The 27,518-nt window shown below is 41.2% G+C and overlaps 2 protein-coding genes and 1 long non-coding RNA gene across 8 annotated transcripts; all 3 read left to right on the top strand.

The window, feature by feature from the left end:
• Positions 1-22: 22 nt before the first annotated feature.
• Positions 23-7,206, top strand: LOC104435494 (amino-acid permease BAT1). Of its 2 annotated transcripts, none has more exons than XM_018868982.2 (8): positions 23-288; positions 983-1,243; positions 5,096-5,114; positions 5,220-5,439; positions 5,545-5,726; positions 5,847-6,136; positions 6,216-6,345; positions 6,545-7,206. In XM_018868982.2, exons 1-8 carry the CDS (start codon positions 122-124, stop codon positions 6,890-6,892), a joined length of 1,617 nt encoding a protein of 538 aa, XP_018724527.1. In that variant the 5' UTR covers positions 23-121; the 3' UTR covers positions 6,893-7,206. The 2 variants fall into 2 exon arrangements, with proteins under 2 accessions (XP_018724527.1, XP_018724528.1); XM_018868983.2 differs by lacking the exons at positions 23-288; positions 983-1,243 and adding exons at positions 2,722-3,402; positions 3,523-3,783.
• A 1,266-nt stretch (positions 7,207-8,472) lies between these two features.
• On the top strand, positions 8,473-13,147 carry LOC104433164 (putative zinc finger protein At1g68190). Of its 5 annotated transcripts, none has more exons than XM_010045824.2 (6): positions 8,473-8,626; positions 9,495-10,051; positions 10,237-10,605; positions 11,129-11,356; positions 12,073-12,392; positions 12,892-13,147. In XM_010045824.2, the coding sequence occupies exons 2-6, from the start codon at positions 9,563-9,565 to the stop codon at positions 12,986-12,988; spliced, it is 1,503 nt and encodes a 500-aa protein (XP_010044126.2). In that variant the 5' UTR covers positions 8,473-8,626; positions 9,495-9,562; the 3' UTR covers positions 12,989-13,147. The 5 variants fall into 5 exon arrangements, with proteins under 5 accessions (XP_010044126.2, XP_018724530.2, XP_010044125.2 ...); XM_018868985.2 differs by having other exon boundaries at positions 8,475-8,626; positions 9,536-10,051; positions 10,288-10,605; XM_010045823.3 differs by having other exon boundaries at positions 8,475-8,626; positions 9,536-10,051.
• A 7,870-nt stretch (positions 13,148-21,017) lies between these two features.
• On the top strand, positions 21,018-22,032 carry LOC104433163. The gene is made up of 2 exons (XR_723470.3): positions 21,018-21,354; positions 21,434-22,032. It is a non-coding gene; the product is annotated as an uncharacterized LOC104433163 (long non-coding RNA).
• The last annotated feature ends 5,486 nt before the right edge of the window (positions 22,033-27,518 follow it).

Below are 27,518 nucleotides of genomic sequence, written 5' to 3'. Positions count from 1 at the left end.
CTTTTTTTTTTCATACTTCTTCCGACTTCTCTATCGCTACTAAAGTCAAGGGGAGAATCGCCGAGAAAGTCACGATTCCTCTGCTTCTGAGACTCTTCTCCCCTTGGCAAGAACTGACCCCATGGCGATGGCGAGCCGCGGCGGAGACTGGGCGGGTACATCCGCGGCGGCAGCCGAGGAATACCATCTCCTCCCCGACCGAGGGGACCGCGAGGCCATCGAGGATGCTTCCGACGATTCTCGACTCAAACAGCTCGGTTACAAGCAAGAGCTCCGCCGCAGCCTCACGTGCGTACCTTCCCCCCCTCTCTGCCCTCTACCGAATTTCGTCATCTGATTCTTTGATTAGTTAATCGACCGAAATTAAGGCGCTTGAACTCGAAAATCCCCTTCTCTCTCTCTCCGTGCATTTTTCCCTGAAAATGGTGCGGTAATCCGTGGAGATGTGATCGGTATCTGGAATGAGAGGTTCGATTTGGGTCGGATGTTCCTTTCTGGGGACACACATCTCTTCATGTCCTTTATATTTTTCTCCTCATTAGAACGATGGCTTCACATTCGCCCAATGGGAGTGGCAGAGGTGGAATGTGACGGTCGGGTCGGGTCGGATCGGTTTTGAATGGATTATTCATGCACAGAATCTGTATAAAAGCGACCCATTTCATTTCATCCGACTCCAACAGGTGCACTTGAGAGTTTACGTAGAATCGTGATAGATTACACGGGCCATTTTGTTTAAGTACGTGTTCGTTTTCTTATTTTCAGTCTGGTTTCTGCTTGCACGGAGGAAGCCTTAGATTTTATACTAGTTTTTGAACTTCTGTTTAATTTCTTATGACATTTCTGAACTTTCAAATCCATTTCATTTTATATCCCTGTACTTTTAAGCTAATATGTATTATTGTCTTTGAACTTTCGATTGATTCGATCGGGTGCTTGTATTGTTTCAAAGTATTCAATGTGTCTTTGGGGTTTTGAGCAGGGCGATCGCCAACTTCTCTGTGACTTTCTCCATAGTATCGGTACTCACGGGACTCACCACCATGTACGGGACAGGGCTCACCTACGGCGGACCCTTGACCATGATCTACGGCTGGCCATTCGTGGGCATGATGACTCTGGTGGTCGGTTTCTCGATGGCCGAGATCTGTTCCGCTTTCCCGACCTCCGGCGGCCTCTACTTTTGGAGCGCCAAGCTCTGCGGGACTGAGTGGGGACCCGTCGCCTCTTGGTTCACTGGCTGGTACGCCATCACTCTCTCCTTTTTCACTAAACCTTACTTGCAATACCATGTTAGATAGGCATATGACATATCCAAACGCAATCTCTGCAAACATAACCGGAAAGCGGTTTTGCATTTAGATCCGCCCATTTCGACTTTAGGCCCGCCTCATACTGGATCCAAGAAGTCAGTCGGGCGTTACATATGTTCAGATTAACCTATCCAACGTGGGATTCCTTGTCCGAAAAATAACCAAGTAAACAAACGAATACTCGGCCAGATTTCTGTGCGGTATCGCGTGTCTTTTAGAATGGTGCTTAGCCTTATTTGCGGTACCAAAATTCCATGGCATTCCGGTCGAAGACCTTCTCAAAATTGCCTGCGGAGAGCGCAGTGCCTTATCCAGATCCAACTACAAAACTGACTGGCCCACGATATAGCCCAATGTAGAAAATGGCGCGCGTTTTGGATGCAGACAAGGCCCACCGTATGGTGGTACGCTACAAGATCATCGAACGTGGTCCGGATCGTCTGGCTCTGACCAATTTGGATCAAAAATAATTTTCTTCTTTCATCCCGGTCCCGTCATGTGGTTACATGCTTTACCACGTGCGAGATCTCTCATCGATTTGCCAGCCATGCTCCATCGCATTCCCATTTCGACAACGAAAATCAGATCAAAGATTCACATTTTCCTCTTTCTCGGGTCAAAGATTCAGATTCGGTTTCGAAGTTTTAGCACGCACGTTTCGCTGACCCGAAAGCCCGCGGGGGCTGAATTTTCTAAAACGTCCCTCCATGCGACACTTATAAATTATACTTTTCTGGTCAACTTTGCTGATCGATGCATAATTTTATTATATTTTCGTGTGGTTTCTAAGGAAACACGTTCGTGCCCTCGAACTTCCGTCTCCATGGCAAAAGCGGGCGATGATTTTACCTTGGAAAAAAGCGCAACCTGAAATTCGGAAAAGTCGTTCCGTGAAGAGAAACTTCGTGCGTTGAAATTGTTGACTCGCCGGACATGGCCACGTAGCATGCGTCAGGAAACTTATCACTTGGTTCAACTTGGCCATATTTTTTGGGATGCCGGGAGCTTAACACAAAACTATAGTTTGTTCCAGTTTAACAACGTTTTGTTTTTTTCTTTCCTATTAAGAATTAAAATTCTCTATGACTTTAAATTAGTACACGTGAACTTACGTGTCGATATTTGTATTCTATAGATTTTGGTTAAAAAAGTACCGTGTCCGAATACGTGAAAACAGTCAACTTATGTCATATAGTTTACGCATTCCAATGAAGAAGGATGCCAGACAGAGGCACGGAAAGCGACATGAAGGGGGGCACGATGTCAACCTCTGGATCGCGTCGGCAGAAGGACAGCGAAAACTTAATCGAATCTCGATCTCGATGAAATAGGATTCTCTTTCACCGAAAAAGGGAAAAAAAAAAATAAGAAACAAGAAAAGAAGAGAGAAAAGTGTTCACATGCACAAATTCCTCCCGGCCTTATGATGAAATTTCTAACATTAGATTTCAACGTCCTGCGTCTCGATTTTCGATTGGCTGTCTTGCGTATGACAGGCGGGAGTCAGCCGACGCCTAACGCAATCATGGCTTAAAAAAGAAAAAGGGGAATATAAAGAAAATCAAGAATCGACTGATGACCGAAGAGGCGAAACGGTATCGACCCGACTTGAGAAGGGGAAGCATCGTTTTCAAGTAGTCATGCTCACAAGCTCTCGCGTCTCGCTTTCTTGATTCCCTTCCTTCATTCCGTCACTGGCTGCTCTGTTTGACTCTCTCCTCAGAGACGCAATCCAAGAAAAGAACCGCTCCCTCTGATATTTTGAGATGACTTTGCTGCGGTGATTCTGATTGGATTGCTCCTCTGAAGTGGGAGAACTCCGCTCCTCCCTAGAACTTATCAAACAAACAGAGAAGATCTCGAGGGGGAGAAACAGAAGCAGAGAGGCTGAACAGAGCATTCTTAAAGTCTCCCTTTTTCTAGGCCGTGTGAAGGAGAAGGAGAAGGAGAAGAAGGAGAAGATGGTTTATGATCGGGATAAAAGGGACCTCCCGACTCGCGCAGCTCAAAACGGGGCCGACGCCGTTGACTCGGGCCACACCCGTCTGCACGAGCTCGGCTACAAGCAGGAGCTCAAGCGCGACCTCTCGTAACGCTCTCTCTTCCTCCTCGTGTACCTCCATAGTTTCTTCCGCTGGGCTCTTTGCTGAGGCGTTTGGGTCGTTTGGTTTGGCTCGGTTTTGGCGGGGGGTGAATTTTTTGGTTGCAGGGTGATATCGAATTTCGCGTTCTCGTTCTCGATTATATCGGTGCTCACCGGCATAACCACGCTCTTCAACAATGGGCTCCGGTACGGCGGGACGGCCTCGATGGTCTACGGGTGGTTCGTCGCTGGTTTTTTCACCATGTTTGTCGGGTCGTCCATGGCTGAAATATGTTCAGCTTACCCGACCTCTGGGGGCCTCTATTACTGGAGCGCCAAGCTCGCAGGCCGGAATTGGGCACCGTTCGCCTCTTGGTTGACTGGCTGGTAAATTGTCTCATCAATTAGTTTTATGACGAGATAAGTGTTTATGCAGATATCGATACTAATACCCGCAATGGAGACCCTGGTTTCTCCCCAGCATCCTCTATCCTATATTAGCGAATCGAATTTGTTCATTTCCAGTATCATTGCTTCTACAAGTAATTGTGTTCGATGTAATGGATAAAGTCAATCACAGTATTGCTATTGAGCAGGGATGCATGTTCTTTTGTGGGGTCTGGTGTCGGTGTCACTTTCCGTGAAAAGTGATTGCTTGCGGATTTAGTAGGTGCCTCAGTAACAATTGCTTGATTTTGGTTGGATTTTGTTAAGTCCTTTCACATTCTAGAAAGCTTGTCAAGAACGTGTCATCGCTGTCCCTTTTTCTTCATGATCACAGTCTTGCATTTTCCATGAACCAGTGAGAATTGCAGCCAACGTAGGATGAGATGCAGTAGCAGCAATTTGAAAATTGAAACCCGCTCCTTTTCCTACAGCCCCTCCAGTTTGCTGTAACTTCGATGATAGGCAGGGCGATGGTTTGAACATTATAAAGTGAACAACTATGACAGACGAGTGTGGTTCATACAAAAAGCTCAAATTCATAGAACAGCTATTGCTTCTTTAGTTTGGTAGGCTCAAATTCTGCCTGAGGAGGTGCGAGTACTGCAGTCGATAGCTCTAGTGTAAACTCAGAGATGCATCACATAAAGGTAGTGCAAGCATGGAAGTGTTACTGTGTTGTGCTTAAACCCGTTATCTTGCGTGTATGGCTGGACCCTCTCGTGAACTGCGATTGTTCATTGGCATTATGGCATGCAGCAAGATTGACTGTAGGGAATTAAGAAAAGGGGACTAATTCACTTCTCCTTACAAGCCCATTTATCTGGCAATGGTTTTTAAGAGCAAATTCTGAATGTCTGGGTACTACCTTGACATGAGTTCTACATATGCCATTCCATTTACTTAGTCAATTTAAAATAAGACACAGAGATCCTATACTTGCATCTTAAGATATGTAAATCGGATAGACCACATGAAACTCTTAATATTTTAGTTGTGCAATCTAACCCCACTCTCAGTTTGCCATGTCATGCAAATTCAGCGAAAAGAGTCAAATTTTCATGGTAGGTGCATTTATGCTGATTCAAGATGGATTTTCCTCTGTCATGCAGCCGGCCGATCTCATTTATTTTCTTTATGCAACTATGTGCAAGTATCTGGTTGTGGTGTCCACTTTATATTTTCAATCTTTAAGAGCTGAATTTTTCTTTTAAATGACATCTTTCCTAACATGCGTACAAATTCTCTCTTTCAGGTTCAATATTGTTGGTCAGGTACTTTTGAAAACTCCTTACTATGGAACTGCAAATCCTTTGCTATGTTCAGTGATCCCAAGTTTTCACCAGTTCTAACAATTTCTGGTATACTCTCATTTGCAGTGGGCAGTCACAGCTAGCATAGATTTTTCTCTGGCACAGTTGATTCAGGTTATTATTCTCCTAAGCACTGGTGGCAAAAATGGCGGCGGATATGAGGCATCAAAATATGTTGTTATTGGTTTCCATGGGGGAATTTTGTTCCTTCACGCTATTATAAACAGTCTTCCTATTTCGGTTTTATCTTTCTTTGGACAGCTTGCTGCTCTTTGGAATCTTGTAGGTGAGGAATCAAAACCCTGAAGAACATTTTACTAGGCTTAATTTTTCTGTTTCATTAGTGATCCTTTCCTTCATCCTCCTACAAGCCTTGGCATTCTGGTTTCAGGTGTTGTTGTTCTCATGATTCTCATCCCCTGTGTTGCAAAGGAAAGGGCTAGTGCCAAGTTTGTTTTCACTTACTTCAACACTGATAATGGGGAAGGCATTGACAGCAAACCCTATATATTTGTTCTCGGACTTCTAATGAGTCAGTATACACTTACTGGGTATGATGCATCTGCTCACATGGTAAGTCTTTTTTTTAATCAGATGCGTAGTTCACTTCAGCCCTTTTATTACCCTCGTTATCACCTTAATATTTAGATGTGTGAAACTGAAATCCTGCTTCTCATAGCCTTCTTTTTCTAGACAGAGGAAACCAAGAATGCTGATAAGAATGGTCCGATAGGAATTATTAGTTCTATCGGGATATCTATCATTTTTGGATGGGGTTACCTAGTAGGCATCACCTTTGCAGTGACAAACATCACCTATCTCCTAAGCGATGAGAACGATGCTGCTGGTTATGCAATTGCCGAAATATTCTATTTAGCATTCAAAAGCAGATTCGGCAGTGGAGTTGGGGGTATAATTTGCCTAGGGGTGGTGGCTGTTGCCATATTTTTCTGTGGCATGAGTTCAGTCACCAGCAATTCCAGGTAAACATTTTTCTCTCTGGAGCTTTTATCATATTGACTCCGAGTAGGAGACTCATGCAATGCAAAATGTCATGTTCAGGATGGCTTATGCATTTTCTAGAGATGGAGCGATGCCATTGTCATCTCTGTGGCATCAAGTGAATAAGCAAGAGGTCCCGATAAATGCAGTTTGGCTCTCCGCTTTTATATCCTTTTGCATGGCGCTGACCGTAAGAACATCGTTTTACTTTTTCACCCCTTGAATTTTCTATTCCTGCTTTGGCGACATTTTAGATCATTTCTGTTTGATCTCTTGACGTGGAAAGATCCAACTAAGTGCCACTTTAGCTCTGTCCTCGCCAATTCAATGAACTTTTTCTGCGTCCCTCAAATCTGCTGATCAATGTGCTTCTTAAATCTGTTTTGCAGTCTCTTGGGAGCATAGTAGCTTTTGACGCAATGGTGTCCATAGCGGTAATCGGGTTGTACATTGCTTATGCCCTCCCAATTTTCTTCAGGGTGACGTTGGCTCGCAAGTCCTTTGTCCCGGGGCCATTCAACTTGGGACGATATGGGGAGTTAGTTGGATGGACTGCAGTCCTCTGGGTGGCAACCATCTCGGTTCTCTTCTCGTTGCCTGTGGCCTACCCCATCACAAAAGAGACACTCAATTATACTCCCGTTGCAGTCGGCGGCTTGCTCATTCTTACGGTTTGTTCTTGGGTCTTCAGCGCTCGGCATTGGTTTAGAGGTCCCATAACCAATATAGATACTTGAATTCAGTGTACTAGTTTCACACGATGTGCAGAAACATGCAGCCATACAAGAAAAATGCAGTAGCTATGCATCCATGACGTTGAATAGAAATCGCAGCGGGCCCCTCTTTCTCTCTGTTCCTGCCAAAGATTTTCTTTTTAACACAGCAATATACTTGTTTAGATGTGTGCGAGACTGTTCGTGCCATAACTCCAGTAAATCGATGTGTCATGCCATCGGAAAACTCAGACGACTGGAACAAAGTGTTATTTATGAGACGGGATTCTTCTTCAATTCATGCTTGTTCAACTGATGATTTAATAAACCTATTTTGCCTCCATCCACAGGCATGTCAAAAGCATGACATCCTTTTTTTTTTTTCCTTTTTCCTGATGTTCATTGACAGTTGAAGAACTTTCCCTAGGAGTAAACGTCTAGTATCTAAGAAGGCTATTTATGTCGACTGCAGAATCATCACATTATAATTCAGCTCCAAGAGGATTGATTTTTAGCTCAATGCAATTCAATTGCATATGGTATGTTTTGAAGTAATAAGAAAATGTTAATATTAAATTGACAATGTGATGACGACCTAAAATCTATAGTGATCAACTCGTTCACCTGTTATAGGATTTGGGACTTGGTCAATCCCTAGTGTTGGTGTATTGGGAAATAATTTGGGTCGTATGTGTACTAAGAGTCTATTTAGTAATCGACCAAGCAATACTCGATTTTATTTTCTCCCACAAAAAAAAAAAAAAATCTATTTAGTAGATTTTTTGTTCCTAAAAATAGATTTGATATAGAATTAAAAAGTAAGAAAAAAAGTTACTTTTTGTTCCCAACGACAACTTCACAATCAAATTCATGTTTTTCTTCTTTTCTTCTTCTCCTTCTTCCTTTGGCCAATCACGGGCCTTGGCCAACCCAACGACCTCATCATCAAAGTGTCGTTGGCCTCCAGCAAAGCTGAGCTCGCCTAGCCGCTAGGGAACCTCTTCCTTGCTTGAGGTCACCGACCAAAGGAAGAAGGAGAAGAAGAAAAGAAAAGAAAAGAAAAGAAAAAATATATATATAATTATTAAAAAATTAAAAAGAAATTTTAAATTGTAAAAGAATTTGAAATCCTATTAATCACATTTCTATTTCTAGAATAAAAAATTTCAAACGATTACCAAATTTATTCAAATGCTCGTAAACTCCTCTAGGAACAAAATTAAAAAAGAAAATAGAATAATTATCAACCTAAAAGTACTTTGAGATAATACTTCCATCAAACGCTGAAATGACCTGCTATAATTGCATGCTTACTTCTAACTCAAGACGTTATTCATCGCATAAAATCTATGAAGATCGGTCATGGAGCATTGCTTTCACTCCGAGACCACTGGCCGAAAAGAGCGACGCCGTCATCCGCACTTGCCATTCCCACGCGGCGATCGTCCATTGGGCGGCATGTCCCAGCTAGTGGATAACAGTACGGGCCTCACATGGGCAACCCAGATAACGTCAGCGGGGCCCAACGCAGCCCACGTGTCGCCGACCCACGTAAGAAAGTTCCGCCCCCGCGGAGAGCTGACACGTCGGACCGAAAAGGTTGGCTGGGGCAAGCCAAAGATGAGATCAGGGGAAGGGGGAAGAGAAAAGTGGGATGAGATAAAGCTCCAAAGTCAGAGATGAAATTTTCCCGGATAAATGGGAAATGAAAGGGAAGGAGAAAAAGCGGGGCTCCTGATCTCCTCTGGAAGCAGACAGGTAGCTTCTTCTTTTAGTCCTCTCTCTTGATAGGCTGATTTGCCAGAGATGATCCTCATTTTCTATATTGTCACGACTCGGGAAATCGTTTCATTTTTTTTATTTTTCTTTTCTTTTCCTTTCATCTTTTTTCTGGTTTGATTTTAGCTACGTGCACATCGAAAAGTACTGTCTGTGAATTAGGTGGAGTCTAAGAACTGTAGAGATCTGTGTATGGAATTGACTTTAGCTCGTATGATTGGAGTGTCCGAATGTGGTTGATTATCTAGCGCGACATTGGGCTGGAATTCTCACTTCTAGCAATGCATATTTTTAAAAACTGAACAGTTTCTAGGTCTGAACATATTACTGGAAAGATTTTTTTATTTTCCTGGCTTTATTGTCCAGTCCTTCGACACCCTTTAAACTTTTCTCGCATTTTTCGCACCGTTCGTTTACTATAACAAGGCAGTGAGGAACATGAAGCTATATTCGTGTTATCTAGTAAAGGGTAAAAGCATATGGAATGAGCAATATGCAGTATGATCTGATTGGTTCTAATCTTTTACTAGTTACTTTCTTTGTGATGGGTAATTTAAATGTAATTCACATCATAGATGAAAAACCTCGACCGATTTCTATGATAGGACTGAAGTTCCTCAAGCTTTAGATGCGTGGAACTTACGCTTTTCATTCATTAGGAAACCACCTTGGATCCTGACGGTTTGATGGCCACATAAGCTTGTTGTTAAAGCCATGATCACGTCTGTTTTAATGGTTCTGTGCTGGATGCCTGGTTTCCCATTTCCCCTCTTGAATCTAGTTGAATCATTTGTTTATGCATAGCCAGTTGATCATTGACATTAACAAGAAGCACTCTCATACGAAGGCATATACTGGTACTGACTCTTGGATGGGGATGGCATACAGAATCATGACACCAAAAAATTGAAGCTTATGATCCAAACTAAAAGGAGCATGGAGAAAGTCTGTGAATTCTGCAGGGCTTTGAGGCCCGTCATCTACTGTCAAGCTGATGCAGCACAACTTTGCCTCTCTTGTGATGCAAAAGTACATTCAGCCAATGCACTGTCTAGCCGCCATCTCCGATCTCTCCTATGTGATTCTTGCCAGTACCGCCCAGCATACGTTCACTGTCTGGACCACAAGCTGTATATCTGTCGTAATTGCAACCGGAGGATCCACGATGGGTCTTGTCAGCATCGGACGCAGGCAATCTACAGTTACATGGGATCCCCTTCAGCTAATGACTTTGCAGAATTATGGGACTTAGACTTGAGCCAATTGGGCAATCTTGCTTGCACCGGTCCATCTGATTCCTCTTCCCATGAATTTGTGGATTTGGGCACAATAACTGTGGATACTTCAGGTTCAGTCTATCCAGGGGAATGTAATGTTGGATCAAGAAATCGAGAAAGAGCTAAGGTAGGCATCTTTGCATACTTGTCAATGGCATAAGCTCTGTTAGTTCTTTGTGATGATTAACCAGTCGTCATAAGATATCAAGTTGAGTTCTAGGTGGCCGATTTGAGCTTGTTTTGCATACTTGTAGTCTCAAAGGGACAAATAAAATGACTGTTCTTGTGTCTATTATCTCCTCCTATTTTCAGACATCATGTGACGGTCAGCAGAATCAGTCATCTTGCTTCATTATGCAACAGATTCTTGACTTGAGAAAGCTTCAACTAAATGAGAAGAAGGACAGCTTGCCATTGATTTGTGATCAAGAGCAAAATGATTTTTCTTCATCATTTTCTCATAGTCCAAGGAAGTTCAATGAGAATACTGATCAGAGTTTGCGGAGCTGCCACGATCTTTCCAGTGAAAGGATTACCTTGCTCCAGGATCTGAAAGCGGAGAACTCTCCTTCAGCATTTTCCACACTAGGGAACTTACCATCATCTTCAACTTCTGGCACTCCTAGCCCTTGGCAAAGCGAATCCATCTGGCAATGCAGAAGCCCTTTTCAGACTAGTCAGGTTTGATCATTGTCGTTGAGTCTGCTGTATATAATAATTGCATGTTATTTCTCGGTTCAGTTCTCCATGTGGGATGTAGTGTTCATTTATAAGGGAGTTTCCTCTTCTTTAAATTTATTTAACATTTTCATTTCAAGTTGGGCCGAAATTCTCATTGAACAAGAGCAACTTCATAATCATAAATATCTTTAGACAGTTCAAAGGTTGAGTAGGAGTTTCAGAGAGAGTTTTGTGGTTCTTATCTTCATTCATTATGAAATTTTTGGTAGTGTTGTTCCTATTTCTTCTTCACGTATTTGCATGTAGTGGTGATGAAAGATGTGCAGCTAAGATTCTGACAACGAGAAGATGAAATGTAATGGGCTTCATATATGTTACTTTTTCCTAAAAGCCATCAGTGAGAAGTGGCAGTGCTTTGATGGTAGAATAACGCAAGAAAGGGAATTTCTTTAATCTACTCTCGTTAAGGTAATCTTTATTTGCACGATGTATTACCACTCATGGAGAGCCATTGAATGTGCAGTTTTGGACCCAAAATATGCAAGATCTTGGGGTTTGCAACGAGCTTGCTTGCCATGACGATTTTGACATTCCAGAAGTTGATGTGACGTTCCAAAACTATGAAGAACTTTTTGGAGGAGAGCAAGACACAATCAGAGTTCTACTTGATGAAAGCAAGCTGGAATATTCTTCTTTGGACAAGGATGTTCCTCTTGATGACTCAGAGAATAGCCATGCCGAACTTTTCGAGGTTTTACTGACAATTCTCTGATGGAAGAACCTTCAATTACTATAACCCAACTTCCCAGTTGGAGTATCATACTGCAGGATGATAGATTTAGATTCTGTCCCCACCCCCAACTCCCCACAATGGCACAAACACAGACCAAGAAATGAGGAGAAATTATTACAAACTGCAGGGAAAACTCAAAGGCATAGGTTACTGAATTATGAAATTTTCTCTTTGAGTATGAAATGTTAAAAAAACTTATTATTGTGACAATCTGCTTAATATGACAGACCGGCAATGAGAAGTACAAGCAACGTGCTCAATTAGTTCACTCTTAGTACCGCCATGGGATGGTATAATATAGCTATCACAAATGAGTTTTTTCCAATTAATGTATTGTTCTTTTGCATGGTCTAGTCTGGATTTTGGAGAACAAAGTTTAGAGGTTCGAAAATACAGGCATTCCCTTTGACAAACTGTTAACTACTCATTAAATTACCACAAATCTGTTGTTTGTGTTGTGCACTTGAAGCAGTGGATCAAGGAAGATAACAGTGGCGGCAGACACATTATAATGGGCCTCAAATTTGGTTAAACTTCATTTGATTGGATAAAATGCTGTCATCAATTTTCTGGCAGACCTGACAATATGATTTTCAATACTTTAGCCTCATGTGACATGAATTTGCGGATTCTATAATGTGTATCTCACAGCAGGATGTAATTTTCTATGACAGGATATTTCAGTGGCTACATCTGTTTGCTTTGGCGCCACCAATGTTATGGATGGCAATACAGTTCTTAAAAACCAGGTTAATTTCATACGGCAGGGAACCTTGGATCCCTGCCCCTCCATTCGAGAATCTTATTCGACATTGTCACCCTCAATTTCAAGGCTCAATTCAGAAAGCACCGGTTTAGATTCTCTTGAAAGCCGTCTTTCACCCAGCATCATTGGAGGAGAACAACAATGCGACGTGCGTGAGGAGGACATTGTCAAGAGGGATGGTAGACAAACCGACATGATGAACAACATAGACAGAGAGAAACCTCGAAGGTACGCACTAGTTTGACCCAAACAATGCGATGTGTCCTCTCAATGATTTGAGTTCTTCTATTGACTCGCTTTAAAAAGTAGGCTAACTTAATTTACACTTATTGCTGAAAAGGAGGTGTGCATAACTCAAGTTTCATATCAGGACCGTGGTAGGAAAAAGTTAGTCCTGAATCTGATTGACGAATCATGAACATACTGACCTTGCTGGACTATATCACTCTCGTCATGTTAACAACCGAAATAGTGTATGTTCATTAGTGCAAACGAGTCATTTTAAGGTGCTTGTTTTCGCATGGATTTGCCACCTATGCCCGTGAGCCAGCAAAGGTGGAAGTATAGACAGTTTTTGCTATAAATCTGCAGGACCCTGTTGCCTGGGGGCCTGAGTACAAGGATCTTTCACTTAAATTGATTGAAATCATGGCAAGAAAAAAGAAGCTAACATTGGTCAACATAGAACTTGTTCTTTATGAAAGCAGATGAATGTTCCTTCTTCCAGGCACGAGAAAAGAACGCAGAATGCATCCCAAAGAGGGAAAGCAGATGCACGGAAGCGTGTAAAGGGAAGGTTAAAGACCGGGGGGTACGATTCTTGATACCGCTGGCGTCACGAGAAGCGACTGAGAGTGGTCTTCCTTCATCTTCATGTTCTGTAGCTGTGCTGTACATAAGTGTCGAGCTCTAATTACTGGGGCTATGGATCTCGTCCTGCTGTGCTACTTGTGTTTTTCTGAATGTAGATTAATTTTCCCGTATCTCGAGCAAACGCAGGCAAAACTACATGCTTAGAGCGTCATTAAGGAGTCCATGGAATTAAAGAGAAGGAAAGCAGAGGTGAGACGAATCTGCAGAAACTGAGCATAGATCACACCTAGGTTATTGCCCTTCGCTATAGAAACGCCAAAGGGTGCTCGTGTTTACGCTTTGTTTCTGTTTAGTTTTTTTTCCGAAAGCGATGGAAATCAATAGCGAGACCAGATTTAGAGCAGTCTTGATGAAAAATTAACACTAGTCTTGGCAGAGTTAACCTCGGAAGCACAATGTAAAGAAAAAGGAACTGTTCGGACCTAGTAAGTCCTTAAAAGGCTTCATCTCCGTCCTCATCTGGATCTCAGAATCACTGGAACGTAAAATTTTTAGAGGGTATTATTCCCTTCCCCCTTCCGGGCAAAACAAGCACGTTAAAATGAGGAAAGCATCCATGGAGCCCGCCATCCCCGTAAATCAAACAGACAGGCCGCGGATGTCCAAAGTAAGAGCGAAAGCTCCCTTCCTTTTAGTGAGGTTCCCTTTTAACCTATCGGTCGTTTCTTTTTACGCGTCGGCAGCTGTGGGTTGGTGGGATAATTTCGATGGCGCTCCCCTCGTCAAAAGGAAAATGAGGTGATCGATGATAATCCTTGTCGCCTCCCCACACATCCATTCGTTCACATTCACCCTTTGGATTTGGATTATTCTACCGCACGGGTCAAAAGAGAGGGCGATGCTACCGAAATGGGATCCAATGTGGAGGACCGTGTGGACCGCCGTAGAAGGCCATCCTTCGACGGCTTCTTCAGACGGGGCCAATCTCTTGGGGCAAAGTTCCTGCGTGAGACTCGTGTTTCCATGAATCGAATCCATCGTAGCCGTTGACCGTGTAAGCTCAATATATGGCCCTACATGATCAATAGCGGTGAGTGATCGCATCCGTAGACCTCGCCCCAACAAAAAGCTTCTCAAATTCTTGCCCGTACCCAAGAGCATAGGGGTTGTGTCCATCCTACTTGTCGATTATGTGAGCCCCGCATGATAAATAGTTATGTAACTACTTCTGATCAATTGGTCCAAGTTTGGATAAGAAGTTCCTTATTTTTAAACGGCACAAGTTCGAGTGGTCAACGATTTATTGCTATTATACTACCAAAAACTCCAAATTATGCTTATTTTGGCACCATTACTCCCAAAATAGTTGTGTGACAAAAATCATCAAATTCGCACTAGTATGACAAGTGCCATTGATACCTCAAACTTGTACTAGCGTGATAAAAATACCATCTATCTACCACCAAAAACCTTATATTTTTCCATACGGTAGCATCGACATGCCACATTTTTTACCACTCCATCCATACCACAGACTTGTACTAGCAACAAACATATTTTTGCCCAAAACACCGACAATATTTCAAAGTCCAAAGTTTTGGGCTTTGTATGGCAAGTGGAGAGTATTTTTGTCATACTAATACAAATTTGGAGGGAAAAGTGTCAAAAAAAAGTTCTCAATCTATTGCATTAATGCTAATTTAGTTCCAAAATTTTTAATGGTTGCAATTTAATCATAAACTTTTTTATTTGATGTCAATTCCGTCCTTCCAATTAATTTTGGCCTAATATTACTGATGTGGATGATGGTGAGCTTATGCGGCACTTCTTCTTCTTCTTCTTCTTCTTCGGCCTGGCCTTGCTTGGCCATGTTAAGACTGAGCCTCGACAAGGGTCGACCTTACTAGATATAGCTTGGGCAAGGGCAACCTTAGCAAGGGCTCCCCTCGCCAAATCTAATGAGCCGAGCGTCACCCAAGCGAAGGCGATGCTCGGCTTGGTCACCTTGGCTTGGGCAAGGACTGGCCTCGCCATGGCCAAGCAAGGCCAACCCTCCTGGCCATCACCTGGTGGACAATCACCGGTAAAAGGACGAAGAAGAAGAAGAAATGAGAGAAAAACAAGGAAAGAAAAAAAATTAGAAAAAAATTTAAAAGTTATTAGCGATGATGGTGCCACATAAATCAACTAAATGTCCATGGTAATATCCAGTCAAAATTAGTTGAAATGACTAAATTAGTACCAAATCATAAGGTTTAGGGCTAAATTTGCATTAGTTTAAAAGGTCTAGAACTAAATTAGTTTAGGACTAAGTTGTCATCAATACAATAAATTTAGGATTTTTTTCAACACCTTTCCCCAAATTTTGAGGTTTTCATGATACAAAAAAGTTTGGCGCATCGATGTCACAATGGACATTATCTATATATCTACAAGCTCAATATAAGTATAATTATTTCGACATTCAAGCTGGAGTTACAACAAAAGGGAAAGGTATTGACTATTTCGCAAAAGCACGTCGAGTATGATGCGCGAAGGGATACTAAAATGAGCGTGCGATTATACGTAACACTGGAAATTTCAAACAACATTTGAGCCATCAAATTTTTATTTTTTTTCCAAAACAATAATCACGAAACTTCGCATGGCCGGACCAAATCAAAGCTCCAAAGAAAAAGATAAATCTGGCCCTGTCAATGATCTCACAGGTGTAATTTTTATAAAAGCTAAGAGCGATCAGTCGCACAGCGTATTGAAGCATGCAATGTGGGCGTGGGAAGACCTTCTTTTTTTTTTTTTTTTTTTTTTTTTTTTGGTTGGGTCGCCTTTCTCGTGTCGTGGGGAGTAGAGAGAGAGAGGGCATTGCAAGGTCCGAGGCGCACACGAGAGTGACCGGTGTCGTGTCAACCGCTGGGCCGACAGTGGGGTGACCCAATTTGGGGGCCGCTTTATCGGATTTCGCACCCCCCAATTTTGGCCCTTTTTGAGTATCCAATGATTGACCATTCTCCACCCCCCCACTCCACTCCTTGGCCCTCCTTTTCTTTATTCACCTTATTCCATCTCGCCGACGTGCGCCCCCACGCGAATCCCTTCCTTACGCACGCACGCGCTCTCAAGAGATTTATCTGTAGTTTTTCACTTCCCATTCCCTACTTTTTGACGATGAAGTTTTGCCTTCTCAACTGTGTAACGCCCAATTGAAATGATCACAATACCCTTCGTACGCACCAAAACAAGAAAAAAGAAAGGAGATGAGTTTTTTTTTTTTTTAATTTCTAATATTAATTATTTCGTTCGTATGAATTCTCTATCCAAATATATGGTCACCGTTGGTTATTGTTAATCACCTGTCACCATCAATCGTTGTTAATCGCCTCTCCCGCCCTTAGCTCCCTATCTCTCTCTCGCCAATCTAGCAATCAAAGTCCTCACGGCTATTGTGACAGCATAAATGACCTTGACAATAATATTTAGGAAATGTGATGAAAATCTGCAACGGGTCCATTTGTGGGGCCACAAGGCAAGTCTTTTAGTGACAGGGGCGACGCAAGTTGTCAAAGGTCACAATTGCGGGCGTAAGAGGGAGGGGGCGCCCTTGGTGACTAACCTAAGGGTTAGGGTTAGATCTTTGGGTTTAAGAGATGTGGATTAGTGGGTATGAAGAAATGCGCATGAGCATTTACGAAAATGAAAATTGAAATGTCTTAAATGGATGCAAAACTCTATAAAAATAAGGATGCAAACTTGCACTTTGCACTTTCAAAGATAGAGAATGCAAAGTGGTTGAAAACTCGAATATGTGTTTGGCACTTTCCTTTTTCATTGTCGTACTAGCAATTGGAGACCAAAACTATGGTCAAACTTAACATAATTATTTGGGGTTTGAGAGTTTTGGGATATTGTGACTTCAGTCATGGTCAGAGGGCATTGCACGTAAATAAATAAATAAATGAATTTGAACCTTATTTGGAAATTTGCCGTGATCATTTTCATGTGAACGGAAGAAATCACTCTTAACATAATGAAACAAAAAGGACTAACCAAATAAATGTTGATTATCTTCCTAAATTTGGAGTATCCCAATCCATAAATTTATGTGCATCGCCGTGCGCATCAAGAATAATCCATGGAATGACTTTAGCCGACCTGCGTGATATATAAATCATGTCCATATGGTTTAAGAAGATGGCCCACATTCCATATAAACGATGGCAAGTGTAGAGTACGCGCCCCTGCAGGCGCACGTAGGAAGAATGCTCGGCGTCGCCTGGGGGGCTTCGGCCCTCTTCATACTTCAGCGTCGAAGTCAACAAGCCCCGTTATCTAAGCTAAGAAAAAGCCACATTTATACATACGCTAATTATGACGTACTAATTGCGTGGCATGACGTATAACCGGGTCGCCCTCCATACTTCCAAGCCCCTTTTGATAAGGCCCTGGTCGAATGGAAACCCTAAAATTCAAAACCTGAACTCGACCGAACTTAAGGAAAACCTCCTCTTTTCATTAAATTATTGACTTGGTTAAGTTCTAATTTGGCATTTTTGCCGAATCGAAGCAAAATTTGCACAAACCCGATTGCATCTATAAGCTTTTTTGGTCACAATATGAGTAATTTACTTACCGACTCGAAGTTCCATTTATTGTAAAACTGCCGGCGGTATTTTGTTAGATTGTTTCATCAATTTTGATAAAAACAACTTTTACAAATCTCCTTGCTCAACGCAAAGGTCAATATGATGATTCAACACGATCCAGAATGCAGTCTTCAATATATATACCGATTGTTCTTGTGTTATGTGTGATCAATCGTCATGAAAGTATAATCTTTTTCAATTCAATGTTCTTAACAAGTACTCAAAGACACTCGTTAACATAAACTCCGACATTTTAAAAGTAGAAATATCGTTTTGTTCAAAGATATTTACGTTTAAGAATCTCTCATACTTCGAATCCGCAGGAACATGGACGTCCTCCCGACGTGTATTTTCGTACATTTTGCAACTCTTCTCCTTCTAATTAATAAGGGGAGACAGTTTCTTCTTCTTGTTTCTCGTTTTGACGTTGAGAGCACATTGTCTCAAGTTAATGTAATCCTCAAATTCGGCCGGCGGCGGGTAAACATCAGTAATTTGCAACCTATCTAAGCAAAACGACACAAAATGAAATTAAGAACACCTTTCGGGTCAATATTTTTTTTTTTTTCAAAACGACAAACTTGACTAAAGGGTAACGTGCGAAATTCACTTAATATAAAGAGTGGATACGTACCCACATGACGCATCATTAAAAAAATAATAATAATAATTATACTAAAAGCAGGCATGAGGGTAGTAGTGCAACCTGACCTTTTATTTTTCTAGAATGTGGTATAAAAATGGGTCCGGCATGCATTATTGGTTTATCATGAGAGGAGGAAACGACACAACGAGCGGGTCAACTAAGAACAGATGATAGGTCCATCGATGGATGATCATCATGAACCCACGATAGGAAAGGCATGGCGTGTCGTTGCTTCGGGCCGTCGGATCGAGAGATCGGAAGGCAATGTACGAGGATGCACCATGCATGGAAGGAAGAAGGGAGGAGGAGGAGGGGCGTGATGATGGGAACAAGGCCACCAGCTTTGTCAAGGTGGAAAAAACGGTGTGTGCGAGTGTGAACAGCGAAAAGCGAGATCCAACCACGATCTCGCCGCTGACTTTGTTTGCGTTTCTTTTGCTCTCTCTTTGCTTTGAACGTGGTAAAGTGAGATAGGGGGGCGCTTTTATCCGGTAGTCGTCGCTTACTGATTCAGCTGCCGCTTTTCTTCCGTCCATCATATCCCTCCAAGCCATGGACGGCTGTGGTTTATGTACAGCTACGTCTCATGACTCAACAGTCAATGTCGTGACAGAAAGGTCAATTAGAGTAGCAACGAGGACCACTATCGTTTCCTTTATCGTTTGTTCTCTTGCGGGCATCCTAAGGTCAAACAAGCAACAACCCACTCTGATCTCTAACCATGGAAAAGGTGATACACGCTCAAAAATATGGAGTAACATGCTCAAGTTACCCTATCTTGACCAAAATGCTTTCGGACTTTCAGAAATTTCATCCAAAACTATCCAAACGTTAACCTCTCTCTCTCTCTCTCTCAACAAAGACCGAGACTTATGCGAATGCAGCTAGTCGCGACAACGATGCAAGCCTGTGGCGCACTTTAGGCAACCCTAAATAGGGGTCGCCGAAGCTTAAGACTTCGGATTTGAGTACTAGCCTCATATTTGGGGTGCCGTTCAACACGGCATAGATACATACACACACATAAAAATTGGCAATGTGTGGTGGTGTGTCACGCAACTGAGGTTTGGACGGTGACGGCGACGAGGGCGTCATGGTGAAGGAGGATGACATTGGAGTTGGAATAAGTAAGAAGAATTGACGGGGAAAGACGACAATTTTTTTTATTGAAAAAAAAGGAGGGAAAATAAATTGAACTCGTCCAATATTAGCTGTGTTTGATGTGTCATCCTCTCAATGATCTAAACTGCAATTCTCGATTCATCTTTTAGACTAAGAGGATCCCAATTTCTTTAGGAAAAAAAAGTTTTACGGGTGAAATTTGGTCTATTACCATATAGTTCAATCTCACCAATTAAAAGTACGACGACATGGAGATTCAAGTGTAGAATTTTCCTTTCCAGATTCATGTTTACATGAGGGACGCGGGGAAGATAAATACACATTAGGCAAGGAATATTACAATTACTTTCAGACCTACATAATTGACATGCAGGTAATCAAATTTTAGTACTTAAAAGGTACCTCATAATCCGATTCGGAACATCGGAGCTTTTAAGGTGCATTGGAGCTTTCAGGATACATAGTAGACCTTTTAGCATTTTTTATTTTTTTTTTGCTCATAGAGAAGAATTACGAATATATCGATCCACTTTGGAACCACATACATCATCACAGAGAAGGAGCAACTCTTGTAATATCTACAATAATATAGAACATGCAAAACGTAGGAAAATAGTCGAGATAGAAAGTGATTATTAAATTTTACAGTATAAATGCATTGTGTGAAGAATTACACTAATATATATATATTATTTATTTATTTATTTATTTTTATATTATTTATCAATTTCATCATTATCGGTTGTAAGCTTTTAGTTAACGAGTTTGTGACCGATAGTTCCAACAGGAGGATTAGTCAAAAACAAGAGGCCGTTCATGTGTATATATCACAATTGGTGATAACTACAGTCGACTTGTCGGTATTCGATTGAACTAAAAACAATTTGTTTCTTTATTCATAAAAGCTTGAGCGCCAAAGTTTTAAAAATCATGATTGATCTATCATGGAATGACTACTGTCCTTTTTTTCAAACTTACATAATAATTTTTGGACATTTAATTTGTAACCAGCGACTTAGCAAATAACTCAAAAAGAGTGCACATGGAAAGTGGGATTGATGGCCTTCTCGGGTCCGTGTGCCATCGTTTCAAGATCCATACCACGCAAATATCTAGGCAAATGGCCATCCTCAAACGTCCATCCAACCCTCAATTATAAGGCAATAAATCTAAAAAGTTGGCTAATGAATAGACTCTTGTCGCCATCCGAAAGCCCCATAGCCCCCGAATTAATGCAAGCAAAAGGAGGAGGAATATATATATATAATATAAATGTAAAGCAAAGTTTCACTCCCGCACGCAGACAAAGGAGCCCCATCAATCCCACTTTCCTTCCCCCCTCCTGCATCAAGGAGGAATATATAAAATTTTCGAGTGTGGAAATTCCCAGAGCCTTGGAAAACGGGTTAGTGGAGTTATTTTCATTCCCCACAAACATGCCCTTCTTCAACGTGAATTTCAACCTCACTTTTTTGAAAAAAGAAATACAAAGAAGTGATATAAACAAATTTGCACCCCATGGAAAAGTTAAAGCTAAAACAAAAAGAGAGAGAGGGTGAAAAGAAGGGAAAAAGACCACTCACGCCTTCGACCAAAAGCTACGATCTCGCCTTTATATTCGACCCATCATGTCCCCTGCCACCACCATTCACTCCTCATCATCACTCACTTGAAACTGTGGTCTCTTTTCTGTGTTATGGCTTCCCTAGCTATGTAGCAACAACTCATAAAGCTCTCTCCCCCTCTCTTTCTTTCCTTTTTTTTTTTTATCTCATCCCTCACTTAACTTTTGCTTCCACACCGCAAATCTCCATTCCTTTTCTCACAAACCAAACCACATACATCCACCGGGATGGGCGGTCGTCGGCATGTTGCGGTGGTTTCCAGCAGCGGTTACGGAAGGAGCAGCGGATGTTGGCGTCGACGGCGTCCCAAAAACTGTACTAGGGCGATGCTTGTCTAGCGAAAAGTAAGGCACGAAAGCGCCGAAAACAGCTTTGCAATTGCGCTCTCCCGAGTTTCTAACCCTTTTTTCTGTTCACATCAAGTGAAAGAAATTAAACAGACGGGCAGAGTTGGGAGAGCAGCATCGTTGCATTGCGGGGAATTGAGGGTAGCGGTCCGATTTTCACGTTAAACTCATCATCATGTATTTCTCTTTTTCTTTCTGTAGTACTTATCGACTTTAGCTTTTCTATGTTCCCTTCTTTTAGGAGGTTGCTTCTCATGATTTTTGTCTTTTTTTCTATCCTTTGGAAATGGGATGTAAGAGACGCATGCTCGAGTTTTAAAAGAGGGATTGTGGTCGGTTGGGCTTTGCGACTCGAGAGAGAGGGGGAGGGAGGGAGGGAGGGAGATGTTGCTGGGCATGCATCACTTACACCTGAGAATAATGTATCTTTGCTTTGTTTATGAAGTTAACAAAACTTTTAGGGCAAGAAAAAGTTCATCTTGGCTTCTTTCTCGTGGACGTTCTGGGACTAATCTTCCCATGTGGTCTGTCAGGTGTGTTGTGTACTTGTAATAGATTGAGTTTTGGATTGATGTATTTGTACACGACCCCTTTTGTTTTTTCTCTTTTGGTGGAAGATTACAGCCGATGTACACATCATGAATCAATAATTTGGAAGAGGTTCTGTTGTTCAGATCACGGGAGTATCTTAAACTTTGGCCGTATTCATGTTCAGATGGGCTGCCGGCTTTTTCCGATTTGCATGATGAAGCCATGATGTTTGTAAATTTCTTTCCATCATCATAAAGATTAAAGAAAGGAAACCGGAAAAATGAGCAGAAAAGAAGAGAAAAAGAGGATTAGATTTTACTGGCATGGTCCCAGATAATCATCCCGGAATTATGCGTTTGGTCTCCCACTTAGGCTTCAATTGTCTTGTAGCTGGGAAACCCTCGTGAACCGTGATCATCATTTCATCGACCTCGTCAGAAAGTTCCGACCAGAAGAAAAGGGAAAAAATAGAAAAGAAAAGAAAAGACTCGTCAAAATGTCGAACGATGAATCAAACATTTTTGAATAGTTGCGCACCTATTTGCTGCTCAAAAATAGCAGCGTGCTTTTCCTCCATCCCTAATTTGGAAGAACATGCGATTCTTTTCTGACATAATAATCTGAAGATGTTTCATATTGACTACGGGAAAAGAAGTAAGCACGCTTGACTTTTGTGGCATGGAGTTGAACCATTTCTAAACAAATGCATTGTTCGTGAACATAACATCAGCATAAATTAATTCGCATGTGTATGTAATATGTGCATATATCTTAAGACAAGACGGCCACCACACCAAATTTATTATCTCCCGTATATGTCTACCATAGATGTCTACAGTACGCAACACAATTTTTCTGTAGTGGGTATCCGCGTAACTTTTCAATCGTAACAATCACTACTTAAAATATATTCCGTTAAGCATATTATTAAGTATATCCAATCATGTATTAGAACCCTTTTTCCTTCTACGATGGATAATTTTGCTATGTTCATTTATTAGTAAAGTGTATTTGATAATTCTTTTCATATTATTCTTTTTCAAGCGAGTTTAAAATTATTTTTTGTCTAACCGATTACCCTAAAATGAATTCAACCTTTTCATACTATCACTGGAAAACTCATCATGAGCAACTATTGAAAACACGTGATACGTAGGTATTTAAAATCACCATGTATTTATACATAATTGATTGTTTCTAATCATCGATTATCAAAAGATCTCTCGTACATCGAGTGGGAATTTATTACTGAAATTGGCATAAGAATTAGAGATTTGCTAAAGTAACTATCGAAAGTAAATAATTGGTAAAGCAAACGCGTGAGCGTGCAGCGTGACTCGATTAGTCGGAGGAGCTAACGACGATAGAGTAAGAAGCCCCCCGCGAGGCCGCAATAGATGGCCATGGACTCGCACCTGGAGGAGCCCAGCAGGCTCGTTTTCGTCACATGGTTGCTTCGATCCTGTTTCCATCTATTCCGCGACGTACTCAGGCCTAGCTGAGCCCATGAACGGATTTCGTGCATCAATCCTCAAATTGTCGCTTATGCAAGAAAACAAAAGAATTCCTCAAAGGGTACACGAAACCATTAGCAATGTGAACCCGTTTCTCAACGCAAGTTAATGATTTTCTGAATCCTTCAGATTGATTTTGACTAGGCTGATGCTCCAAATGACGTCAGGATGCCATCGAAACTCCTATAAATCAATGTATATGCCTGCGTCAACTGCTAATAACACTACTGGAAAAAAATATATACTAATGACAATTGCAAGTCTCCCCCACTCTTTCATCTAAAAGTTGAAAGTTCAAAGGCCATTCTAACAAACTCTTGCTTGTTGTTTGGGAAGGGTTAGTGTAAAAAGTAAAAAAAATTTTAAGTATTTTGTGAGGGAAAGAGAGCAAAATTGGAAATTTTCTCCCTCTCATAGAAAGAAAGGGAGGAAATTTGTAAGAGTGTTTGGTAGCTCCTAAATACAAGATAATTTCGGTCCAAAGGGTGACCAAAATTTAGAGGATTCCAATCCTACTACCTAAATGAGGAGCATCTCAATCTTTTGTCAAAGATGTAATCCATTAAAATTATAAAATTGCATTTGGTGGTCCGGATTTGAATCAATTATCCTATCCAGTATTTGGTGATATTCTCCAAACCTAATATACTCAGATAAAATGCCAGATAAGAAATCCAACGTTGAGAGTGGGATAAATCCGGATTAGATATAAAAATCTAAAAATTAACTTAGCAATTCCCATGTACCAAGAAAACATTACCTCAAGCGAGACTCATCGCCCTTGGCATTTCTCCTCAATGGCACCCCACCTAGGGGTGTGCATGGTCTGGGCGGGCGGTTCCCACTTAGAATCGGGAATCGCCCGCTAAAGACCGGTTCCGAAAAATTGGAACCGGAATCCACCCATTTGTTGCATGGATCCACCCGGAACCGGACCGCCGGTCCGGTCCGGTTCCCGGGTGGATCAAGGGAACCGATCTTGACGCGAAACAATTTTGGTTTTCAACATAGAACGGTTGGATCTATGAGTTGAGAAGGAGGGGAGGAGGCCTATGGTTGGGTTTTTAACATAGAACGGTCGCGGAACAATTTTCTGCGGCTGTGGCAGGTGGCGGCCGACGCGAGGGGGCAAACAACAGCAGCGGAGGAGCAGCGGCAGCGGCGTTGATGCTCAAGGAGGAATCAAAATGGTGATAGGATTAGGAAGAACCAAGGAAGAGACAAAGAGAGAGAGAACCAAAGACAAAGAGAGTGAGGAAATGAGATCTAGTCGAGGTTTCTTTTAGTAATTTTTTTTTTTAATATTAAAAAGGTTCCGGTCCAATCCGGTGGACGGATCTGCCTATGGAATCGGGAACCGGACCGGTACCCGCCGGTTCCGAAAAAATTGGAACCGGACCGGATCGGTTCCCTCAAGAACCGCCGGTTCCGGGCGGTTCCGGTCCGGGTTCCGGGCGGTCCGGGCGGTTCCCCGATATTTTGCACACCCCTAACCCCACCACCACTCCAATAGCCATCCACCACAACAGTCGCTCACTCCAGCATCTTCGAGTATCCTCGCCTGTTCCCTTGCTCATGACTCACTTGGAAGGCTAGGGGTCGCCACCTCATTTATAGCTCCCTCACTTTTTCAATCGATTTCAACTTTTTTACCATCACTGAATCATCTCTCGGTTCCTCTCTCTAGTTCACCTCTGATTGCTCATTCTCATCCTCCATTGTTTCACAATCTCTCTCTTGGTCAACTCTAAACTATGTGCTCACCAACCATTTAACGAAATGCCAAAAAGAAATTCTCCTTGTCTTTAGTTTGGACTATTGCTTAATGGTGGAGGTTGGCCCCCTCCATTTCGCTTTGTAGCTGGCCTTGCTCCATCATGCTCCCTCCACCACAATAGCTCCACCTTCAAATCCTATCTTAGGTTGCATAAAAAAAATGATGGGTTATTTCTATAATTCGAAGGATATTTAGAGGATTTTAAACCCCTTTATCATATCTTATTCCAATCCACATCTGGATTGCCAAACATAGTCTAATGGTATAATAATCATATTTGTAAAGATATATATATATATATATATATATATATATAGTTACATGTTGTTTCGTCACTAATGATCAACACATTCTTGCCATCCATTAGAAGTACAAATAAGAAATTCTCCCAAGTATTTCATGATTCCTTGGGAGTGAAATAGTAAACAAACATTTCTTCACTTAAAAAATTGATTTTTTGAAATGATGTTAAGACCTATCAAATTGACGAGTTAGATTGAAAATGGTCCAACCTAAATGGACCAATTTCATATGTTTTGATACATTTTTATGTAATACGAATCTAGTAACTTATACTCAACTTAACACATATTGCAAAAATATTTCTATATTTAACCTAATTTTCGAAAACTCATACCCAAATCGGGATGGGAGCACAAAGCGAACAAGCATGAAATTGAGAGAAGGCAAGAAGTCATACAAATGTGTTGAGTCTAAGAAAGTTGCGGACTCATCAAACATCCATATTATTTGGGGTTTTACAATTTTAAACTCATTTACAAAATATAACTAACTCATCTAATAATTCAACCTATCATATATGGGTTATATATATAATGGGTCTATAACCCATTTGGACAAATCTAGACATTGTTAACAAGTGTCCCAAGACACTCGATAAAATATTAACGATAGAAAGAACGATTTTCCATACACAACAAACAATGTCGAAAATTGAAAATATGTTCTCTTTTCAAAATGCCATCGATGAAAACATAACAGTCTAAGCTTAATGAATTCCTTTTATCGAGTTTAGAAGCCCTTTTGGATGAAATTTAATTTTAAATTAAATCAACGGGGAGAAAAATGCACCTTTCAGCAGGTTATGGGTGTTCGACCAAAGAAAAAAGAACAGGTTTTAATTTTAAAATTAAATTCTGTTTGACCGCACCAAAGCAACTCATATTGCATCAGCACCCACTACTCGAAGGGGATTGGTGGAGACACTTCATCGGATAAACTCTCATTCCCAATAATTAAAGTTAATAATGCCGACAACAAGTGATCAGGTCGGCAATCAGCTCCATTTTATATTTTTTCTGTGCAGCTTCAAATTGTCAATGTTTACAAGACTGGGTCCACTTCCTTTCCTTGATTGGACACTTTATCATCCCAAATATGTTCTAACAAAATATTTTGTGCATTTCGTTAAAAATTTACGATGGATTTATTTCTCTCAAAACGAAAAATATCTTTAATATCATCCATGAAAATTATATCTAAAAAATAATTAATTTTTACTTTATGGTTTATAACAAGTGATTTCCTTCCCCTTATTCCCTCAATCTAGATTAATTATTTTAATCCGTGTTGGATGATTTCTATATATCAATTAGTTCTTCATCATCAAAATACTGGAAAATAGGTAAATAATTTTCCATCAAGCAAAATGATGTTTAGTGCGCATACATCATCTATTAAGTCTATCTCGAAGAGCTTCGCTTTTCGTTCCACGAAGTGAATGCTTTTGTGGTACTTGTCGTGGGGCACCGCCAAGCCATTTTGTTATTGTTTGTTTTGAGTTCAATATTGCAATCGCGAAAAAAGGTTTGACAATTCATGCAAAATGTCACGAGCAATAATAGAGAGGAACCTCCATTTGGATTGCCGTACGAGTTTGGTGAAAGAGAAACTACAACCGAAGCTCTACACATTGGGCGATATTATCGAAGAGAAGTTCGGCATAAAATTTAATCCGTCAGAAAACATAACTAAGATCGTCCTAATATATTTCGTCGTTTTCTTTTTTTGGTAAGATCTGCATGAAATACTTTGCCGAGTAGTCTTAGTCCATTGGTACTCGTGATCATGTGAAATTATATGACTAAAGCCGTGCCTCGAACGTGCAGGCGCGACAAGGTAGAGTTCCCAGTCAATAAGAATCGCCAATCCAAAAGCTAATAAATTATATTTATGCTAATGCGTGAAATGTTGTATGAAATATGTGGATAAAATTCGAGTCCCGAGTGAGATTCGTAAAAGATGCACTGACCACTTATCTATGAAATGGGGGTAAGGCCATAAGAATGATACAAACGATGTTAGTAATGAAAAAAAGA

The sequence above is a fragment of the Eucalyptus grandis genome, chromosome 2 (assembly GCF_016545825.1).
Source record: "Eucalyptus grandis isolate ANBG69807.140 chromosome 2, ASM1654582v1, whole genome shotgun sequence".
Lineage (NCBI taxonomy): Eukaryota > Viridiplantae > Streptophyta > Magnoliopsida > Myrtales > Myrtaceae > Eucalyptus > Eucalyptus grandis.
The sequence above is the reverse complement of the archived record's forward strand: the minus strand, read 5'-3'. Positions and strand labels throughout refer to the sequence as shown.

Excerpts from the sequence above, each read along its gene's own strand:
- LOC104435494 (XM_018868982.2), top strand. The coding sequence starts at position 122 with ATGGCGATGGCGAGCCGCGGCGGAGACTGGGCGGGTACATCCGCGGCG. Across the intron at positions 5,440-5,544 it reads TGCTCTTTGGAATCTTGTAG|GTGTTGTTGTTCTCATGATT; the intron begins GTGAGGAATCAA and ends TTCTGGTTTCAG. Across the intron at positions 6,137-6,215 it reads TCAGTCACCAGCAATTCCAG|GATGGCTTATGCATTTTCTA; the intron begins GTAAACATTTTT and ends TGTCATGTTCAG.
- LOC104433164 (XM_010045823.3), top strand. The coding sequence starts at position 8,567 with ATGGGAAATGAAAGGGAAGGAGAAAAAGCGGGGCTCCTGATCTCCTCT. Across the intron at positions 8,627-9,535 it reads TCTCCTCTGGAAGCAGACAG|AATCATGACACCAAAAAATT; the intron begins GTAGCTTCTTCT and ends GATGGCATACAG. Across the intron at positions 10,606-11,128 it reads GCCCTTTTCAGACTAGTCAG|TTTTGGACCCAAAATATGCA; the intron begins GTTTGATCATTG and ends TTGAATGTGCAG.